We start from the raw sequence: 17,848 nt of genomic DNA on the forward strand, positions 1-17,848 counted from the left end.
CCAGGCAAGTTCCCAGCCTGGTCACTTGATTGGAGCCACACTATCTGAAATACCCTTTGGTGACCCCATTTCCCATCCAGTCCCTGTTTTGTGAGAGGTAGAAAGTTTTATTTTCCCCAGCAGTCAGCTATCTCGTGGGGAGGGAGAGCAATCAGTGAGAATTGATTCATGGTTACCATCAGTGTTCTCTTCCAATCCCACCTTCTCACCACCCCCCTCTTTTGTTGCACTTGATCGAGTACACGCTTCATCTTCAAAATAAAAATTTATTCAATCTGTAACAAGAACATTGAATCTGCACATTTGCGCACAAGTTCACATTTAAAAACAGCGGAGCACATCAATAATAAAAAATCTATGATACAAGTGGAACATCCCAACCAGCAGGAAGATTAAGGAAGGAGATGAGACCACTCTTTATATTCTGCTTCAAATGCCTCAAAAAGGTCCCAGAGATTCCAGGGAGCACCTGCTTTATTTAATAAAATGTGAGCATAAAAGTTTGGGATTGCCTGGGCAAAGGTTAACAGTCAGTGGGAGGGGCTTTGGGGACTTGTTTTCTACCTTTACAACAAGTCCTACAAAACAAAGTAGAAAGGAAAAAAGAAAAGGCACCTTAAGCTATGCCAAGCAAACCAAATTCCAATAGAACATAAAAACCAAACAATTCCCTGTGGACTTACTGATGGGGAAACATTTCAGGGCCAGTTAGTTGCCCAGCTTCCAGACTGAGTCATCAGCTCGAGTTAAGCCCCGGGTACCGGAGGCTGCCGCTAGTGCTGCTGTGAGGACACAGATGGTGGCCCTAGTCACACACCTCTTGGGGCATCTTCAAGCCGATGAGGGCTGATTCCAGTTTAGAAATTCTGCCCCAGATCTCTGGGGCACTGAGAAAATGAGGCTGGTTCTCTTTTCACAGCAGGAGCCAGGCCCAGTCACCCTCCACTTCCAGGCTATTAAAATACAGAAGCATCTTGCAATAGCCTTCCATGGCATCCAGGGACCCCAAGCCCTGGAGAAGGGTTAGGAGTGTGCAGCTGCCTGCTCTGGTGGCAGGCAAGTTTTCATTCTAATACGGCCCCTGGATGAGTTGAGGCAGTAAATAAATTTATGCCTAATACATGCCTTGATCTTTTAGTTTGGAAGGGAAAATGAATCCAAGATGCTCTTAAGTTGGATTGGTGGTGAAAGAAAGAGCTAAGATTTCATCTCATCTACCATTAAAAAGCAAAACAAAATTGAAAAACAACACTAGCCATTCACCATTACAACCATCACTATAAGACCACACCATCACTGAGGAAATGACGACTGTTTCCATACAGCGTGTTGGCTGGGAGTGCAGGACACAGATGGAAATCAGCTCCAGGTGGCCCCCACTTCCCCATGAGGGCTGACCACAGGGCCTTGCTCTGTGTGAGGATGGCCAGGGCGGGTGCCTGGAGGAGAGGGAGCGGCCATCAAGATGATGCTCCTTTTAATACTCACAATGTAAACAAAGTATCCACAGACAGTTGTTCAAAAAAGCCAAAGAATGGCTTTATTTTAAAAACTGAAAATGCCCTTGAAAATGACCCTTTTCGCATAATGCTTTCTTAGAGAGAGAAATAACTCCCAACCAACCCCCCCCCCCCCCAAAAAAAAAAAAATCTCTACTAAACATGGCTAGATCACTTCAGAACTGAAATCCTCAGCTGGAACAAATGAAGATGTCTGTGAGCTGCTACTCTCAGCAACTTCAGGTCTATCTGACGGCATCTGTCTGGGGCCTTTTAGCAGGAGGGGGGACCCCAGAGCCTGGGTGGTCATCCTCAGACTGTCCTTGGGGCTCTTGGTAGTTCCCAAAACAAGAAAGAGGAAATGCCAGCTGGGATACAGGTACAGAAGCAGGAGAATGCTGGGTAAAGAGCCTGAAATGTTAGGAATGATCCCAAACATTCGGAATCTGAAAGGCCATCCAAATGAGGTGAGATGAGGATGACTACAGTACAGTCCTACATCTGCCAGAGCACACACCATGCTTACGTTGTTTCTAAAATCAGAAAAGCGGGGCTTTTCCTGCTGACCGGAGCGCCATCCAGATTACAGCTCAAAATCTGTGTGCCCGGGGGCTTGCACCCCATGCACCACGATGTGACTTTTTACACACACACACACACGCACACACAATCACACAGCCCTCCAGAATAAATTTTGAGTCAGGCTATGGTAGTTTTCAAAGTAAAGAGAACAAGAGGCACTGAGCGAGAGGTCAAAACTTCTACTCATCTCTGTCAATTGCCCAGACCTGCTGCTTTGGGTCTGAGTTTTCCATGAACAGAAAAGGGAAATAGGTCACCCGAGATTATCAGACCGTTTGAAGAGAATACAGTTTGGAAAGTTGTTGATAGGCTATCATGGACTTCCCCTGGACAGAACTCAGCTACGTAAATAGCACAAGAACACTCAGTTGTGGGAGTCTGAGGGCTGGCAAAACCCCATGGCATGCTTGAATTACAGACCTCATGTAGAGAATGTTTCTTTAGGCAGGTAAATTAAATGATTAAAAAATATAATTATTTTTTAAAAAAGGCAGAGCAAGACCATTTCCTCGACACTTAAAAAAAAGTTTCTTTCTTCACAGCGTTTGATGGTTCCCTGACCCCCCGCATCTCTGCTGTTATTTAATGCAGTGAGAGTGAGCATTGAACACCATAGCGAGAACAGTGCAATACTGCCGACGCCCAGGTGTGTCCTTCTTGATATGAGGGATGTCACCATCTCAGGGGAGTCAGCGAGTGGACACGACTCTTTACCTCCACGCCAAGCCTCCTCTTCCCAACCCCGCAGTTTCCTGTCCTTTCCCCATCATCTTGGTGATGGAACTGCCTCAACCAGACAGGGCAGTGTCAATGGATGAGCCCTGGAAACTCATAACCCTGTCTTGCAAGTCTCCTCACACTGGAACATGCCGCCTAGCAGAACACTTTACAACACATTAAATATCCAGGAGTCACAAAACTGTGTGGATGACACATCTGAACACTGAAGAAACTATTTTGGAACAGCACAGGTACCTATCATTACTACACCTTAAAAACACTTGGAACAGGAGGTTTCTAATTGGCCTCCTGGCAGGGACGTCAGACCCAACCGTGGCCTCCTCACAGCAACTGGATTCACAGCTCATCTTGAGCACCTAGGAGTGGCCTCAGCCCACCTCTGCTGTCTCCTTTGGGTCACCCTGTCCTCACCGAGCTCTGGTCTCTGACATCACATCCACAGCCTGTGAATCTGTCGTCTTCTCTCAGTGCTGTGATGAACCCCAAACCTAAACCTCAGCTCTGCGCTTGGTGTATTTCTCAGCGATGTGGCCATCGACCAAAGCACACAGGAAGCCAATCTGTAGACCTCTTTGGTTCTGAGGAGCTGCAGAAGGCGTTCCTTCTGGGCTAAACATGTGTTCTGTAAGAAGCTGACACAGGGTATTTATGGCAGGTGCTCCTGTGTTAAGGGCCTCCACAATAGCAGCAAAGCAACAGCATCCTAGATGTGGTCATTAGGGGCACCTGCCCTTGCTGAGGCCTCCCTGTGGCTCTTCAGCCCAATCCATTAGGGGCTTCTGACCTGGGCAGCAGTAACACTCACATATGCTCCCTGGCTCTGATTCAGCCAATGTTCTGGGATTTCAGTCTCAAAGAGGCATCAGCCTTCAGTCACGCTGCAATCTAACTGGGAGCCTTTGGGGGTTTCTCTGAGGAGGAAGTTACTAACACATAATTTGGCAGGAGCTGGTGATTAGAAGTCTCCATTTAAATTACACCACTGTCCACAGATTCTCTGCAGATTCCTACCAACACCCATGAGTTTTATTTCTGTGGTATCTGTATGTCTTCCAGTTGCAGCTTTACTCCTTCTTAAAATGGATAAATCAAAAAGACCCTACAACATTAACAACAAAACAATGTAACAAAGTGAGGACATTATGTACATAAATACTGTATATAAACTAGAGAAATGACAAATCTTCCAGGAAAAGAAAAAAAGAAAACTTATGTCAAGTGTTAACAGTGATAATATTAAACAGAAAAACTTTGCATTCACTGGAGGTTATACATAGGTCATGTAACAATTCAAATATCTATGAAATTAAAAAGTTAGGCAGCGTTGGGAAAAACAGCATGAGGGAGGAAAATAAATTGGAAAAATATGGCCATGAAACTTAAAAGGCCCGCAGAATTATTCAAGTAACGAAAGGGTTAAAACCCTACATCTGTACTCATTTTAGAACACACACACATTTTCAGTTGCTGTTTTTCAAACTTGGCCCTATCGTGTTTTCTCATTGGGAGGATGCTGCAGAGCACATTTCCAGCGGGGAGCGGGGAAGAGGGGGTGGGGAAGAAAGGGTAGGATGACCACCTTAGTGGAGTCCATCCACCCAGAAGACACTGGGCGTGACCACCTCTCCACCCCCAATTTCACCTCTTCTTATTCAGATTCCCTTTACAGAGGACCTCTTGGATTTCATTTGGAGGTCATTTTAAATTTAATAAAATGATTTGCTTGGGGTAAAAAAAAAAAAAAAGTATTTGCTTGATAGGTTTACAAAGCCAGCCGTTATCATGCCTTTTTATAATGATACACTCTGCAGACCAGAACAGATGAATTCTGGAAGACCCTCTTTGAAAGCAAAGCAGAGCCTGCCCACCTCAGGAACTCCCAATGGGCTGCACTGAGAACACGCTGACGTCAGGCTGCCCCCTTCAGCAAATCTGAATCCAATGCATCAGGTCTGGAGACCAAACCCTCATCACACAGGCCCAGGGCAGCGCTTCCAATTTCCAGCTTCATCCCACCCTCCCCATCTGCTTCCTTCCTCAATCAAGCCAGCAGGCCTTTCCTCGGAGGGCAAAATGAGGAGCAGGTGGCAGTTGATTGAAAAACAGCACGTTGCCTTGGATAAAGGTGTTCTTTGAAAATGAGTGTTTTTTTGAGGTTTGAATTTTCCCAAAAAAAAAAAAAAAAGACAAAATGGTCTTGCCGTCCAAATCAAACTCTCTCTCACACACACTCGGGGTGGGGGTGGGGAACAAACCCTGCATGCGCCAGGAACAGTAAAATGACCAAAATATTATAAAATTAACCAATAAAGTGCATGGTTCCTTACGTATTACACCTGCCCCTTTTACAAACATTTCTTTTAGAAAGTCACGTGTACAGGCTCAGAATCACATGGTATTATAGAAGGGGTTGGTTGTCCGTTTTTTATCATTTGCTTTTCTCAGTCTCCTAAGGGGGTGAGTTCTGCCGTGCTGCTCTCGGGGCGCCACAGCCAGCCCGGGGGCCGGGCTGGTGTCCTGCAGTCCCTGGGTCGGTACCGAAGGAAGGCCTCCTTCCGAACTAGTCAATCCAGGTCCTGCCCTGGGGAGCAAACACTGCTGACTGGAACCGAACTCTTTGGCATACTGTGCAAGGGGCCTCTCCACTGGCCTGCTCTGCGCGATGCACTCTGTGGTTCTGAGCTGCTCTATCAAATACTTGGTGGGCTCTCGGTTCTGGGGAGTGTCTGGGTTTTCTGGGGGCTCCTGGGCCTCCATGCCCGAGTCCGTTCTGAGGAAGGGCTGAAGCAGTTTGAGATGAGGGGACTCAGAGGAGACAGGCTCCCTCTCTGGTGAACAGTCTTTACAGAGGTCCAAGTAACCTAACTTGGCAAGGGAAGCTGAACGCCTCATTTGGGGTGGCTTGGGGAGCCCTACCTGGGAAGTTGCTCGGGACTCGATTTCTTTAGCGCGTCCCTTCACCACCCTGGGGCTCTGACTGGGACTCTCTATACTGTCGCTACTGGAGCTGTGTGGGAGCTGATGGGCTACAGATGTTGGGTCCAGTTTTTCTGGTTGCTCCCCGATATTATTACCCAGTTGGCTGATTAAATGCAGGTCTTCGCTACTGAACTGGGAGCCCTGATATGGCACTTCACTGGCCCTGGAGAGGGGGCCCTCCTGACTTTCTTCCCAGCTGCCCTGCTCCGTGGAGGGCTCGCTGTCTGTGGTGCTGCTCTGCCCTGTGAAGCCTTCCAGGTGAACCACCGTCTGGGGGTGCAGGTGATCCGGGCTGGCGCCACATGGCTGGGTCGTGGGACTGACAATAGGCGCTGCTGGGCTGCTCAGGGTGGGGGGCAGGTCGACTGGCCTGCTGTGCTCATGCTGGGGAGAGGAAGAATGAGGCGGAGGTAGCACTCTGGGGTGCAGAGGAGCCTGGTCGGGGCTCAGCGTCCGGTTCAGATTTTCATCCAGAGCACAGAGGACAGTGAGGGTCTCTTCCACCTTCACTGTCCTCAGTCCCTGCGCCCCACTCTTCTCACTGCTGGCTCTTTCCCACCCTGGCCCGGGATCAGGGGATGTGGCTGTGTAGGTGTATTCAATGATTTCTATCTTCTTGGGAAAGGCAGCAGGGGCCGCTGGTGTCTCGGGCCCCTGGCCGGAGACCACAGTCCTCGGCTCCCGCAGGATACCTTCATGCCGTGGGCCATCCTGAGTTGCTGGCGCTGGGTGAGACTCCCGCAGCTCAGGGGCCGGGACGATGGCAAGCTGCTCAGGACGCGGTAAAGAGCCAGACTCAGACCCACCGCATCGCCCTTGGCCCCTGCCCGTCTCTGGCTCCTTGGGGACATATGACAGTTCTGGGGCGGCTTCGTCACTCTTCCCTTTCGCTGCCAGGTCTGCCACTGAAGAATCGTTCTTGGAATTCTTGCGAGTGGACAGCGAGGTCCCCGCAGGGGCAGCACCATGGTGCTCCTGTTCTTGCCGCAGGCGCTCCTCAAACTCCAAGGTGGCTCGCCTCACGGACCCGGGGTACCACTTGGCACCCGGGGGCATCCCGGAGCCCCAGAGCTCTTGTTCCCCCTCCACTGGTTCCTCTTCTTCTACCTCTGCGGTGGAGGAGTGTGCCCCTGGGCACCCCTCGGGGTCCCCCTTCCCTGAGTCTTTGGCTGGTTCAGGCTGGGCTGGGCAGGAACCTTCACTCTGCTCCAGGTTTCCAGGTCTGTTCTCGGCGGCCTGGGCCCTCTCCAGGGGCAGCTCGTGGACGATGTGCTTCTTTGGTGTGTGGCATGGGTTAGACAGCACGTCTCCTTTCACTTGAATCTGTCCAACTCCTTGACTGATGGATTCAATCTCAGTGACGATTTCTTTGACTGACATCGCATTTTCTGAGTGCGGCTGCATGAAGATGTCCGGGCTGACCTGTTCTGAGATTGCCTAAGGAGAGGGAACAGTGAGAAGGTTATGGTAAACTGGAGTCTGATTCAAAGAGCCAGACTGATTGCTCACTAGGTTCCAGGAGAACCTTCTGGCTCTGAGGACACAAATCATGGGGTGCCTGGAACTGTCCTCTGCCTGGGGTTACGCTCTATTTCATGGTACAAGAAAAGAACAGATTCACCAAAGACAGAGATACAAAATTAGTCATACATCGTGTCACTGCCTATTAAACTTTTGTTCTGTTTGCTCAAATAGGATTCTGTTCCAATAGCTTGCTCCAAAAGTAAACAGTAAGTAGCCCTGGAAGCTCCTATAATCCTTATTTTCTGAAGACCCTGAGCCTTCTAGATTCAGGCCATCCTGGGGTAAATGAAACTTTTCCTCTCTAGCCTATCAACTTCTAGCCTAATCTGGTTCAAGGGGAAGAGTTCCACTGAAGGGCTCAGTGGCCGCCTTACATACGCCCAGAGTCTGAGGGAGATGGATGTCTGACTTGGAGTCTCACTGCTCTCTTCTGTCCTCTGTCTTGCCAGCTCTCATCCACTCCTCCCCCTGCTTCTCCCAGTGGCCGCACCCCAGCACGTGAGCACAATTCCTATGTTTCATGGGGCTCCTTCCGTGGCTGATGCAGCCACATACCTGAGCACACTCAGAAACTGTGACTGACATTTTACTGTTCCACCAGTTACAAGTCCCCACATGGGTTTAGAACTAAGCCAAAGAAAACTGGCCAGTGCGAAATCAAGCCCTACTGTAAAACAGTTAAGAATCTCAGAATTCAGAGATGGCCCTTGGACGTCTCTTAAAGCAACATCATTCTGCGCCTCAATCTATTTTGGCAGCATTTTTGCAAATTTTCAAAGTACAGTATTTCCCTAGGAATTGTTCTGGTCTTTCTCCTTCATAAGAGTCAGAGCTAGTGCAGACTAGCAAGGTCAGTTATGCCTTTGGGAGAAATGTGCTGGGACATTAGGCAGAGGCCAACTTGCCAAAGCTGGGAGAGAAGCCACAGCGGGCCCAGTATGGTGCAGGGGCTGTGGAGAGAGCGCTCATATGACCAGGAACTTTGCAGAAAAGCTATTTCTGTCAGAGCCGCTGCACCCATTAGTCCAAAGGTGAGCTTGGGCATTCTGGTCTCCCGGTAGAAATGAAATAGAGGCATAACTTTGGGGGAGAAGAGAAGACAGAAGCAGAGGCAACAACTGCCCTGGGTTGGTTAAGAAGAGAGAAGAAAGATGAGGCATATATGAGGTGGTAAATTTAAGTAGGTGGATATCAGGAGATGTCAAGACTCTAGTCAGCTCCATTGAAATCATTAAATGACTTCATTTATGTTAAACCAAATTGATCACCATTTACTTCCCATTATCAATCTAAGATACCATTGTTTTTAAGATACCACCCAATTTCCAAGTCAAAATGAGAATAATAATTAATTTGAGTCTTAGAACTGTTGACACATAATAACCGTTCCCCTCCCTGGTCTGAGATGGCTCAAAGGAACTCATCAGCCAGAGAAGAATCTTGGGATTCTGTCTGCTCTTAAATTATTTCCTCAAACCATCTCTCAATTCTCGAATACCAGAGGGTGGCAAGATGAGGAACAATTCAGACACATTATCAATAGCAAGAACTCAGCATGGGAATTAGCTGCTACACCAACAACTATTAATACATGTCCAGTCTTTGAATTTTCTGAAGCAGAAAGAACTTCCCCAAACAAATCCATCCTCTCAGAGAGACGGGTCTCACTCAGGCAGCAGGTGAGTCCCTGGCACCTCCCTGCTGAGAGAGGGAGATATGATCTGAACTGCAGAGGTCCAGGGGGGACCTCTCCTTGTTCTGGGACGACATGCATTTTGGCTAATCCCTTCTTCCCTCATCCCCTTTCAGAAATACTTCTAATGACACCAAAAGCCTGGAAAGATAAATTCCTTGAAATGCCACTGATTTAAAAAATATAACTATATTTAAACCCTAAGTTTTCCCAGAAAGTCACAGCCAGACTGTCTCTCCTATATCGCCTTCTTCAGTCTTTATCAGTATCAAAAATAGAGTGAAGAATCCCAAATATTCTGTCTTCACAGAGAACAAAAGTAGGGACAGAACCATAAAGAGAGTCTTTACCTTTGACTGCTCCTCATCTACTGAAGATTCCTCAGATGCGTGGGGAGTATTACTCAAAGAGCTGCTTCTCTGGTCATCAGTGGTCGCTTCAGAAGGGGCTGCTTCCACCACTGACAGTCGACAGCTCTCATTCCTTCCTCCACCCACTTCCTCCATCCTTGAATGAGAAAAAGATCGGGACCGGGTTTCTTGGGAAAGCTCTACAAACTTCTCCAGAGCGCTGAAAAAGTCAATGCGATCTCCACTGAAATCTGAGACTGTGGCCTGGCAGCTGGGTTGGGGGCTTGGTGACTCAGGATCCGGGGACATGGGGAGATCTTTCAGGCGGGATGTCAGCTCTTCCATGGGCAGCAGGTGGACATTCATGTCTGCTTTCAGCGCGTCCGTCTCCAGATCTTCCACAGTTAAGTCTGGGAACTTGTGGGCCATTTCTGGGTCCTTTCCAGGTTGGATTAAGGCTTTGGATGCATGGCAGTTGTCAAGAGGGAATTTCGGTTCATTGAGACAACACCCTGATGAGCATCCATTGATGTCATTTAGGTTTAATTCATCCTCAATCTGTCCGGCGTGAAATTCCCGAGACGTAAACTCCAAGCAGATCATTCTTTCTTTGGTGCACAGGGCTTTCTGATTCTCATCCTGCGGGACCACATGTTCCACAAAGACGGGAGGGATGGGTGGGTGGCTCTCCATGGTCTTCACCTCGGCAATCTGGTCTGCTGAGGTGGTAATCTCCTTTTTGTTGAGTTCCAGTCCTGGTTTGCAGATGGGTTCGTGGTGGTCCGAGAGGTCGCTATCTGAATGCGATCTCCAGAGTTTGTTGTGCCGCTGTTTGCTGTGGAGGACACACATAGGAAATGCCTTACTCTGATTTGTGAAAACAATCAATACCCTTGTAAATCTTATCCCGCAAGATGCTCTGTTAACGCCCAGTGGGAGTAGGCAATCAACAGTTGAAAAGAGGCTCAATGTTACTAATAGCATACAACAAAAACAAAGCAAAGCAACAACAAAGACAAATGAATATGAGATCTGACTTTTTACATCGGACTTACGAGAGCCGAGATGGTTGCTAACAGTTAGTGTGGATGATGGTTTGCGCAAACTAGCACTTTCATGATACATGGTTGGTCGGGGTGTGAACTGTAGAATTTCATAGGATGAAATCTGGCAAGAGCGCTCAAAATTTAACCCTTTCACCAGCAACTCTCCCTTTAAAATTTTTACTTTGAGAAATACTACTACGTAAGTGCACAAAGCTATATATATAAAAGGATGTTTAACACTATGGCACCAAAAAAATTTATTTAAATTAGTCCATACACTTACATGCTATGAGGCTATTAGAAAGAGTCAGTATTTCAATGGAACGATGTCCAGGGTGTATTATTAAGCGAAAAGCATGTTGAACACACTTGGAACATTTAGTTCCCATGTCAGAATAAATGTAGGAAAACATCTGCAGGAGCACCATTAAACTGGTAACAGGGTTTATTTTGAGGAAGGCGGGGCTTTCACTTTGGGGGAGGGCTTTACATTCTACACTCTGTAGTATGTCTGTAATTTGTGAATTTAAAATGAGCATGTTTAGTATTAATAACTGGGGGGAAAAACTAAAACAAACAGCAAATAATACAAAGAGAAACACTTCAATGGAGCCCAGCATAAGTCCTCATAATGAGATAAAGAGCGATAGAGGATTCATCACTGATGTGGAACTGTGAGGAGGGTGACAGTCTTTCTTGAATTAGAAAGCAAAGATGAGGGAGGTCCCTAGTGGTGCAGTGGTTAGGACTTGGAGCTTTCACTGTGGCGGCAAAGATGAGGCTAGTAAATCTGGAGATGAAGGATGGTAACAGAGAGGAAGAGGATAAGCATAAAGTACAGGCCCCTTTCATAAGGATATCTGGATAAAAATCACCAAGCTAAAGTGACCCCGGAAAAGGAGGTAAGCAAAAAGACTACACACACATCCATCCTGTGGTTGATTTTGTGGAGAGGAGGTCTGATGAGATCTCATTTCAAAGCCCGCTCTAACAGGGAAGCACAGTTCCCAAGGCTCCAATCAAAAAGAGGAAGGTGGCCCTGTGGCTGGCCCAGGGAACAGGTCGCCAAATGTGGCATTTGGGGGTGCGGTTTCCACGACTCACAGGCGGATGAAGAGTTACTTCACCTCAGGGTGGAATGGGAAACAGCCCAGGACAGCTTACTCAGGGCACAGGGCCATACCTGCCTCGGCTGCCCGTGAATCTCTGCCGAGTCATGCGCCTGCACTAATGTGAACCCCTGTTTGTTCTCAGCTCTGCACCTGCTCTCAGCTCCCCCGCCTGTTGGCTGCTTGGGTGGGGCTCTCTCTGACTCAGGCCTGCCCAGCAGAAGGGTGCTTTTCCGGGTAGGGAGCAGGTCAATTGTTTATGAAGACAGCTATAATCAATTAGCTGGCTGTAAGGTAGGCTTTTCACCCTTCCCAAGCTGCACGAACTCCAGCCACCCCTAGGAGGAGACAACATATCACACATCCCAAATGCGCGAGTGGTGGTGGGCGGGGGCCAGCGAACTGGTTGGATAGGTGGGGCCTTCGTGACCAACAGATGCCCCTGCGCTTTAAAGTTCCTTCTTTTCAATCGAGACTCTCTGTTTCCTGACCTAAATAATGACTGTGTTCTCCAGTTTCTGCTCTTCGCCTATCGTGAGGATTTTCAAACTGGCACCAAGTCCTCTCAGCCACCATGGTGGGGTGACTCCTGTGATGCAGACAGATCACTGGGAAGGCTATCTCTGGGAGGAGCTGTTCTCACCCTGATAATAAACAACAGCTTAAGTCACCAGGCAACTGTTATCTTCCTGGTCCTGAGAACCCTCCAAAGCATGTTTCTAAAGAACTGCCTGTAAGTCACTAACCAATGAGAGACGGATGTTATGCTAATAGGCACAAACAGGGCCAGTCTCAGAGGAAGTGGCTGACATCATAGCTGCTTTACCCAGCAGGGATTTCCTTCCCTTCCTGCAAAAGATAATCATCAGAAAATACTGGGTCAGAGCTCTGGAATTATACTGACACCTCCTGTAAAGGAGAGAGAAAAATCCTGATCCAAAAATAAGTCTGATTCTGCCGCCTTTTTCATTTTTGCAGTAGGACCTGCAGGGAGAGTGGCAGGCAGGTCTCTGACAGTCAAGACACAGCCTTTGTTCCGTGTGGCCCCTTCTCATCCTTCTCCTCCCAGTGCAGAGGTCAGTAACCAGTGACCTGAGTTTTGTGCTGATCACACCCTCCTTTTTCCTTATTGTGTCATCACGTTTTGTTCTGATAATACATAGCTTGGTTTGCACGTTTTGGATTTTACATAAATGAAATCATACTGTGTATTCTTCTACAAATTTTTTTTTTGGGGGGGCCTAACATGTTTTTAAGATTCATCAATGTAGCTATAATTTTATAGTGTAGACAGTAAGCCACAATTTATTTATCTGCCCTGCTGACCAGCAGTTTTGGGCTACGAATGATTACAGACAACACTGTGGATATTCTTGTGCCTGGTGCCGTTTGGTTTCTCAAAGGTGTTTACATATAGGAGGGAAAAGGTGGGTCACAGGGCCCGTGTGCATTGTTAATTTTACTCAGTAACACTAGTGAAGCCTCTTCGCAAGCCAGTTTATTCTAATACTCCATCAGTAGGGAAAGATATAAGACATTAGATCATATTTGTTACTTTAAACTGTTAACATTTATACTCAGCTGATGCTCCAGGTAGGCAGCAAGTAAAAAGTGAATAAGTGGTGGTCCGACTCTTTGTGACCCCATGGACTGCAGCCCGCCAGGCTCCTCTGTCCATGGAATTCTCTAGGCAAGAATACTAGAATGGGTAGCCAGTCCCTTCTCCAGGGGATGTTCCTGACCGAGGGATCGAACCCAGGTCTCCCACATTGCAGGTGGATTCCTTACCATCTGAGCCACCAGGGAAGCCCCAGGCAACAAGTAAACAAGGTCAAAAAGAACTTCAGAGCTGGTCTGTGGCCTGGATGATGCAACCAAGTCTCAGGTTCTTTTCCTCCCTGAGTGGCCTCTGACTTGAATTTGGATTCATATAAACACACTGACACACGTGAAATGACTGGGTCATTCTGGGTAGGAATTTGGCCTTTTACTTAGTAAGTGAGCAAGAAGGAAATCTAAACGACAGGATGCATATGAGATCCCATTCTCTTGCCTCCACTTTTTCTTACTGTTAGTTGCTCAGTTGTGTCCGACCCTTTAGTGACCCCATGGATTGTAGCCCACCAGGCTCCCCTGTCCATGGGATTCTCCAGGTAAGAATACCGGAGTGGACTGCCATTTCCTACTCCAGGGAATTATTTCTTCCCGACCCAGGGATCAAATCCGTGTCTCTTCTGTCTCCTGCACTGGCAGGCAGATTCTTCACCACTGTGCCACCTGGGAAGCCTCTTATTGTTACATGTTTGGTGAAGTACCAACTCTTGAGAAAATTATGTAGAGGAAAATACTGTTAAAAAAGGAGTATCAGTTGTAGTAAAATCAAAGTGTTTATGGTCATTTCTCAGGGCATTAGGCAGTCTGCAGAGAACAGAAGAAGGAAGAGGGAAAGAAACCATCAGCTGAGCATCTTCTGAGCTGTGCATGGTCCTAAATGCTCCAAGATTATTTCACTGAAACGCCATTAAGAAAATCCTTTAAACTCTACCTGTGATTGGCTGTCACCTGACCAGGAATCCATGTCCTCTCATTCTCAGGTTCCCTTCTGCTGGCTGACCACTGTGTGCTAGCTAACTAGACTAATGTCTCCACCAGCAAAGACAGCTCTATCTTCTCTGGCCCTGGTGACAGGGACATTCAAAGAGTCAAAACAGCTATGAGGCCATGTCACAGACTCCCCCTGGCCACCATCCAGTTTTTCTTCCTCGCGCCTTATATGCTGGAACCTGATATCTCAGACACATGGTCCAGCTTGCAGATACATGAAAGCTGAACCTGTCGAATGGAATATAAATCTGCCAGATACCTCAACGATCAGAGTCCAGGATAACAAACAGGGTTGCTGGTAGCTTAATGGAGGGTTTCAACACACATATACACACATACACCCCTCCTCCTGCATCACTCCTATCCCCAGCTATAACAACAGAAAACATAAAATTAGATATGAACAGTCAGTACCTTTGTGATAAATATCCTCACTTTCAGATCTAAAGGAGAATATGAAATATTAGGCTTCCTCAGGCTTAAAGACAGGCTGAAAGATGTAAAAAGTCCCTTGAATTTCACAGGGACTCTCACTGTTTGGTCTACATTCTCATATCCTGATTAAGAGACTGTAACCACCTCATAAATCACTACAGGGGCCTACTGTCACTTTGTTAAACTTCTCTTCTAGCCAAGGGGTTGAAGTGCCAAGCTAATACCCTCCAACAGAGGGTTGCCCTCTCAAGTTAAGCACCCTATGCCACTCTAGACAACCAATGCGGCTTGACAATGCCAGGATCAGGCTGCTAGTTCTGTGGGAAAACCACGGCATGCTTCCTGGGAGAAGATGTGAAATACAAGATGTCTGAGTGCCTGGACAGGAAATGGAATTTCTTTGCAAATACAGTGAGTCCTCGGGATTTTCCCAAGGACTCTTCCTCTCTTGGTTACCGAACCACAAGGCTTGGCAGAGCTTCAGACAGTCACAGGCCTCTGGGGCTTCTCCTTCTTTGCTCTTCTAAGCATACAGACCCTGAAGCAGGTCTCTAGGGCTGGGTAAGCAAGCTTCTCTGAGGCCCAACCCACTAGGCTGTCAGCTTGGCAGGTAGCTTTACAAGTGCTGTATTCCCGACAAAACATCATAGCCTGCACACCCGAGCAGATATATGCCCAGGAGGCACTCCTCCTCTTCTTCCTTACAGGCAGAGGCCCAATTTGGTTTGTGTGTTCAAGTCCCACAGGGAATGTGGTACTTCCCTAACACCAGAGGGTGAACGTGAATTTATTTTATCTTTTTGGCCATGTGGCTTGTGAGATCTTTGTTCCCCGACCAGGGATTGAACCCAGGCCACAGCAGTGAGGGCGAGGGAGTAGTAACTACTGACTGCCAGGGAATTCCCCGTGAGTTTGTTTTAACCAGCCCAGGAAATTCTATTTTCCTAGTCAGTGATTAATTAGTTTTAGGAGTATGACCCAGTCCTGGTCAATGGTCCTGTGGGGGTGGAGTGGGTGGCAGACTGTTGGGGAGCTTCTGCAAAAGGTCTTCCCTTCTGGTTGAAATGCCCATTCTTTCAGCCAGATGCTGTGGAACTTCTAGAGAGATGCCTGGAAATGTGGCATCTGTCTGGAGTCATAAGGCAAATTCAAGGACCAAGCCATTAGCCAGGGAAAGGAGAGCAGGAAGAGAGCACCGACCGACGCCCTTGATGCCACCCCAAGCCATTATACAGTCTGCTTGGGTGCTTCCTGCTACAAGAGATGGTAAATCTTTCTAAACTACCTACAGCTGGGCATTGGGCAGGGTGTCCAGTGTGTACTCCTGCTGATCCACGCTTCAGCTGATCCACTTCCCAGTCTGCTCTCTGCCCTGGAGACTGACCTATGGCTCACCTCGAGTGGCCCCTTGTCTTCTGACTTCCGCAGGGTTTGGCTGATGGGGAGCCCCAGCAGAAGACTGGAGGGAGATGAGTGGAGGCAGGCCACTGTTCTCCTAGCGTTTTACCCGCAGGGCCACTCTGGCTGGCTGGCTGGAGCCCCTGCCTGAAGGCTGCTGCCTCTCTGAAGGGGTCTTTTCTCCAGGAGTCTTCTTCCAGGTTCTAGTAACTGCTCCCCCTACTCTGGGCCCAGAAGCTATTACCAAACAGCTCTGCTGATACAAGTTCCTTGATTCCACTACAGTCTTAAGGCCTTTGTAATCAGTCCCTTTAAAAAGTCTTCCTCATAGAATCCGAATCTGAGTATGCAGCTTCTTGTTGAGACTCCCAATTGATGGAGACCATCTATTACTTGCAGCTCAAAGTCACCTAAGTGACACCCCAGCACTAGACTTCAGTTTTTAAAATTCAGGAAACATCACAATACAGACAATTCCAGGACACTTCCATTCCAGTTTCAAGGGGAGTGAGTGTGTCTGTGGGTGGTGGGAGGCAGTGGTTGGAAGAAATAAATGGCACATGCATATGTGTTTTCTGGGTAGCCCTGCAGGAAGCATGTGATGAGAATCACATCTGAACAACCCTTAACAGTACATATCATACATTATACACACTCTTATTTACCATAACGCTGTGAGCTAGGGCTCTTGGTTTTCATTTTATAGACAGGATCAGGTGAGGATGATAACTGAGAATTCTCAAAGCTGCAACAAGAGGGTGAACCAGGAACGGAAACCAGATCTACTGACTCAAAATTCTGTGGTTTCCTCACTCCCCAGGGCTTGCCCTTCCCTCTGTGAATCAAGACCAGAGAGGCAGGAGGGAACCAAGAGGAAAAGGGAAGACGCAGGGTGGATGTGTGGGTTAATCCTACCCTTCCTATCCTCATCCGAGATTTTTCTGCAATTCCTTTAACATATAAGAAAAACTACATATGCTAGAAAAACCCAATCCAACAGCTTGCAGTAGCCTGGGATTCCAGAATAAATACTGAAATTGGCAGGACACAGAGTGTTCTTCCTCTCGACGGGTCACGTGAGGACACTGCCTAATGTCTGTCATGTGTGCGTCTGGGAATATACAATATTTATGCGTCATTCAACCTTCAGATGCCTCTTTCTTGTGCCAAAAAGAACTGCTCTGTCCCCTATCTTCTGATCTGACCTAAAAATGTCATCAAAATTTGGCCCCAAAGACCTATAAATTCTTTTTAAGTGGAGGACTTCAGTATCCTCCCAGCTTCCTAAGAGAACGGCTTGGATGAAATCATGCCAAGAACTGAGTAAGTGGGAGGGGTTTTTAGTGGAAACCATAGTGCTGTGGCCACATGTTCACAATACCACGGGGGTGGGAGGGTGGTCCTTTGGCTGGGATAGGCTGGAAGGCTATTTAACATTTTAACATCAGGGGAAACACAGCCCAGATTCAAGAGTCAAGACCAAGTCATGAGACTCACTGGAGTCGAACTCTGGCATCAGCTCCGCCTGCTTCTAGGCAGCTGTGCCTTCACCTTAACAAACCACTCAGAACATGCCAATGTGGGAAAACACAGCAAAATACAGCACTCCACAGAACTCCAGCACGTGGCATCTCAGGAAACTGACCCTTGAATTCAGTTTAGTATCTCAATCCTTTTCCTGGAATCTGCTGAAGGTGGTTTTCACCACCCCCACTAAAGGGGTAATAAATAATGTAGTAAAATTAATAACTCATCTTACAACCAATTATCAAATTATTGTGGAAACAGCCAGTTTTTATTGATACAGGAAGATATTGAAGACCTAGTTCTGGGTAGACAGAGAAATACAAATACTGAACAGTACCCCTTACACATGGAATCTAGAAAA

The 17,848-nt window shown here is 47.5% G+C and overlaps 1 protein-coding gene across 9 annotated transcripts in view; it reads right to left on the reverse strand.

Moving 5' to 3' along the window:
- Positions 1-246: 246 nt before the first annotated feature.
- SSH2 (slingshot protein phosphatase 2) overlaps positions 247-17,848 on the reverse strand; it is a 246,584-nt gene continuing 228,982 nt past the window's right edge. For all 9 annotated transcript variants that reach the window (XM_061389502.1, XM_061389501.1, XM_061389505.1 and 6 more), the window contains 2 exons: positions 9,369-10,203; positions 247-7,238 (listed from right to left, as the gene is read on the reverse strand). In XM_061389502.1, the coding sequence (XP_061245486.1) occupies positions 5,211-7,238; positions 9,369-10,203 (2,863 nt within the window). In that variant the 3' untranslated portion in view covers positions 247-5,210. The remainder of the gene's footprint in view (positions 7,239-9,368; positions 10,204-17,848) is intronic.

The sequence above is a fragment of the Bos javanicus genome, chromosome 19, assembly GCF_032452875.1.
Source record: "Bos javanicus breed banteng chromosome 19, ARS-OSU_banteng_1.0, whole genome shotgun sequence".
Classification (NCBI taxonomy): domain Eukaryota; kingdom Metazoa; phylum Chordata; class Mammalia; order Artiodactyla; family Bovidae; genus Bos; species Bos javanicus.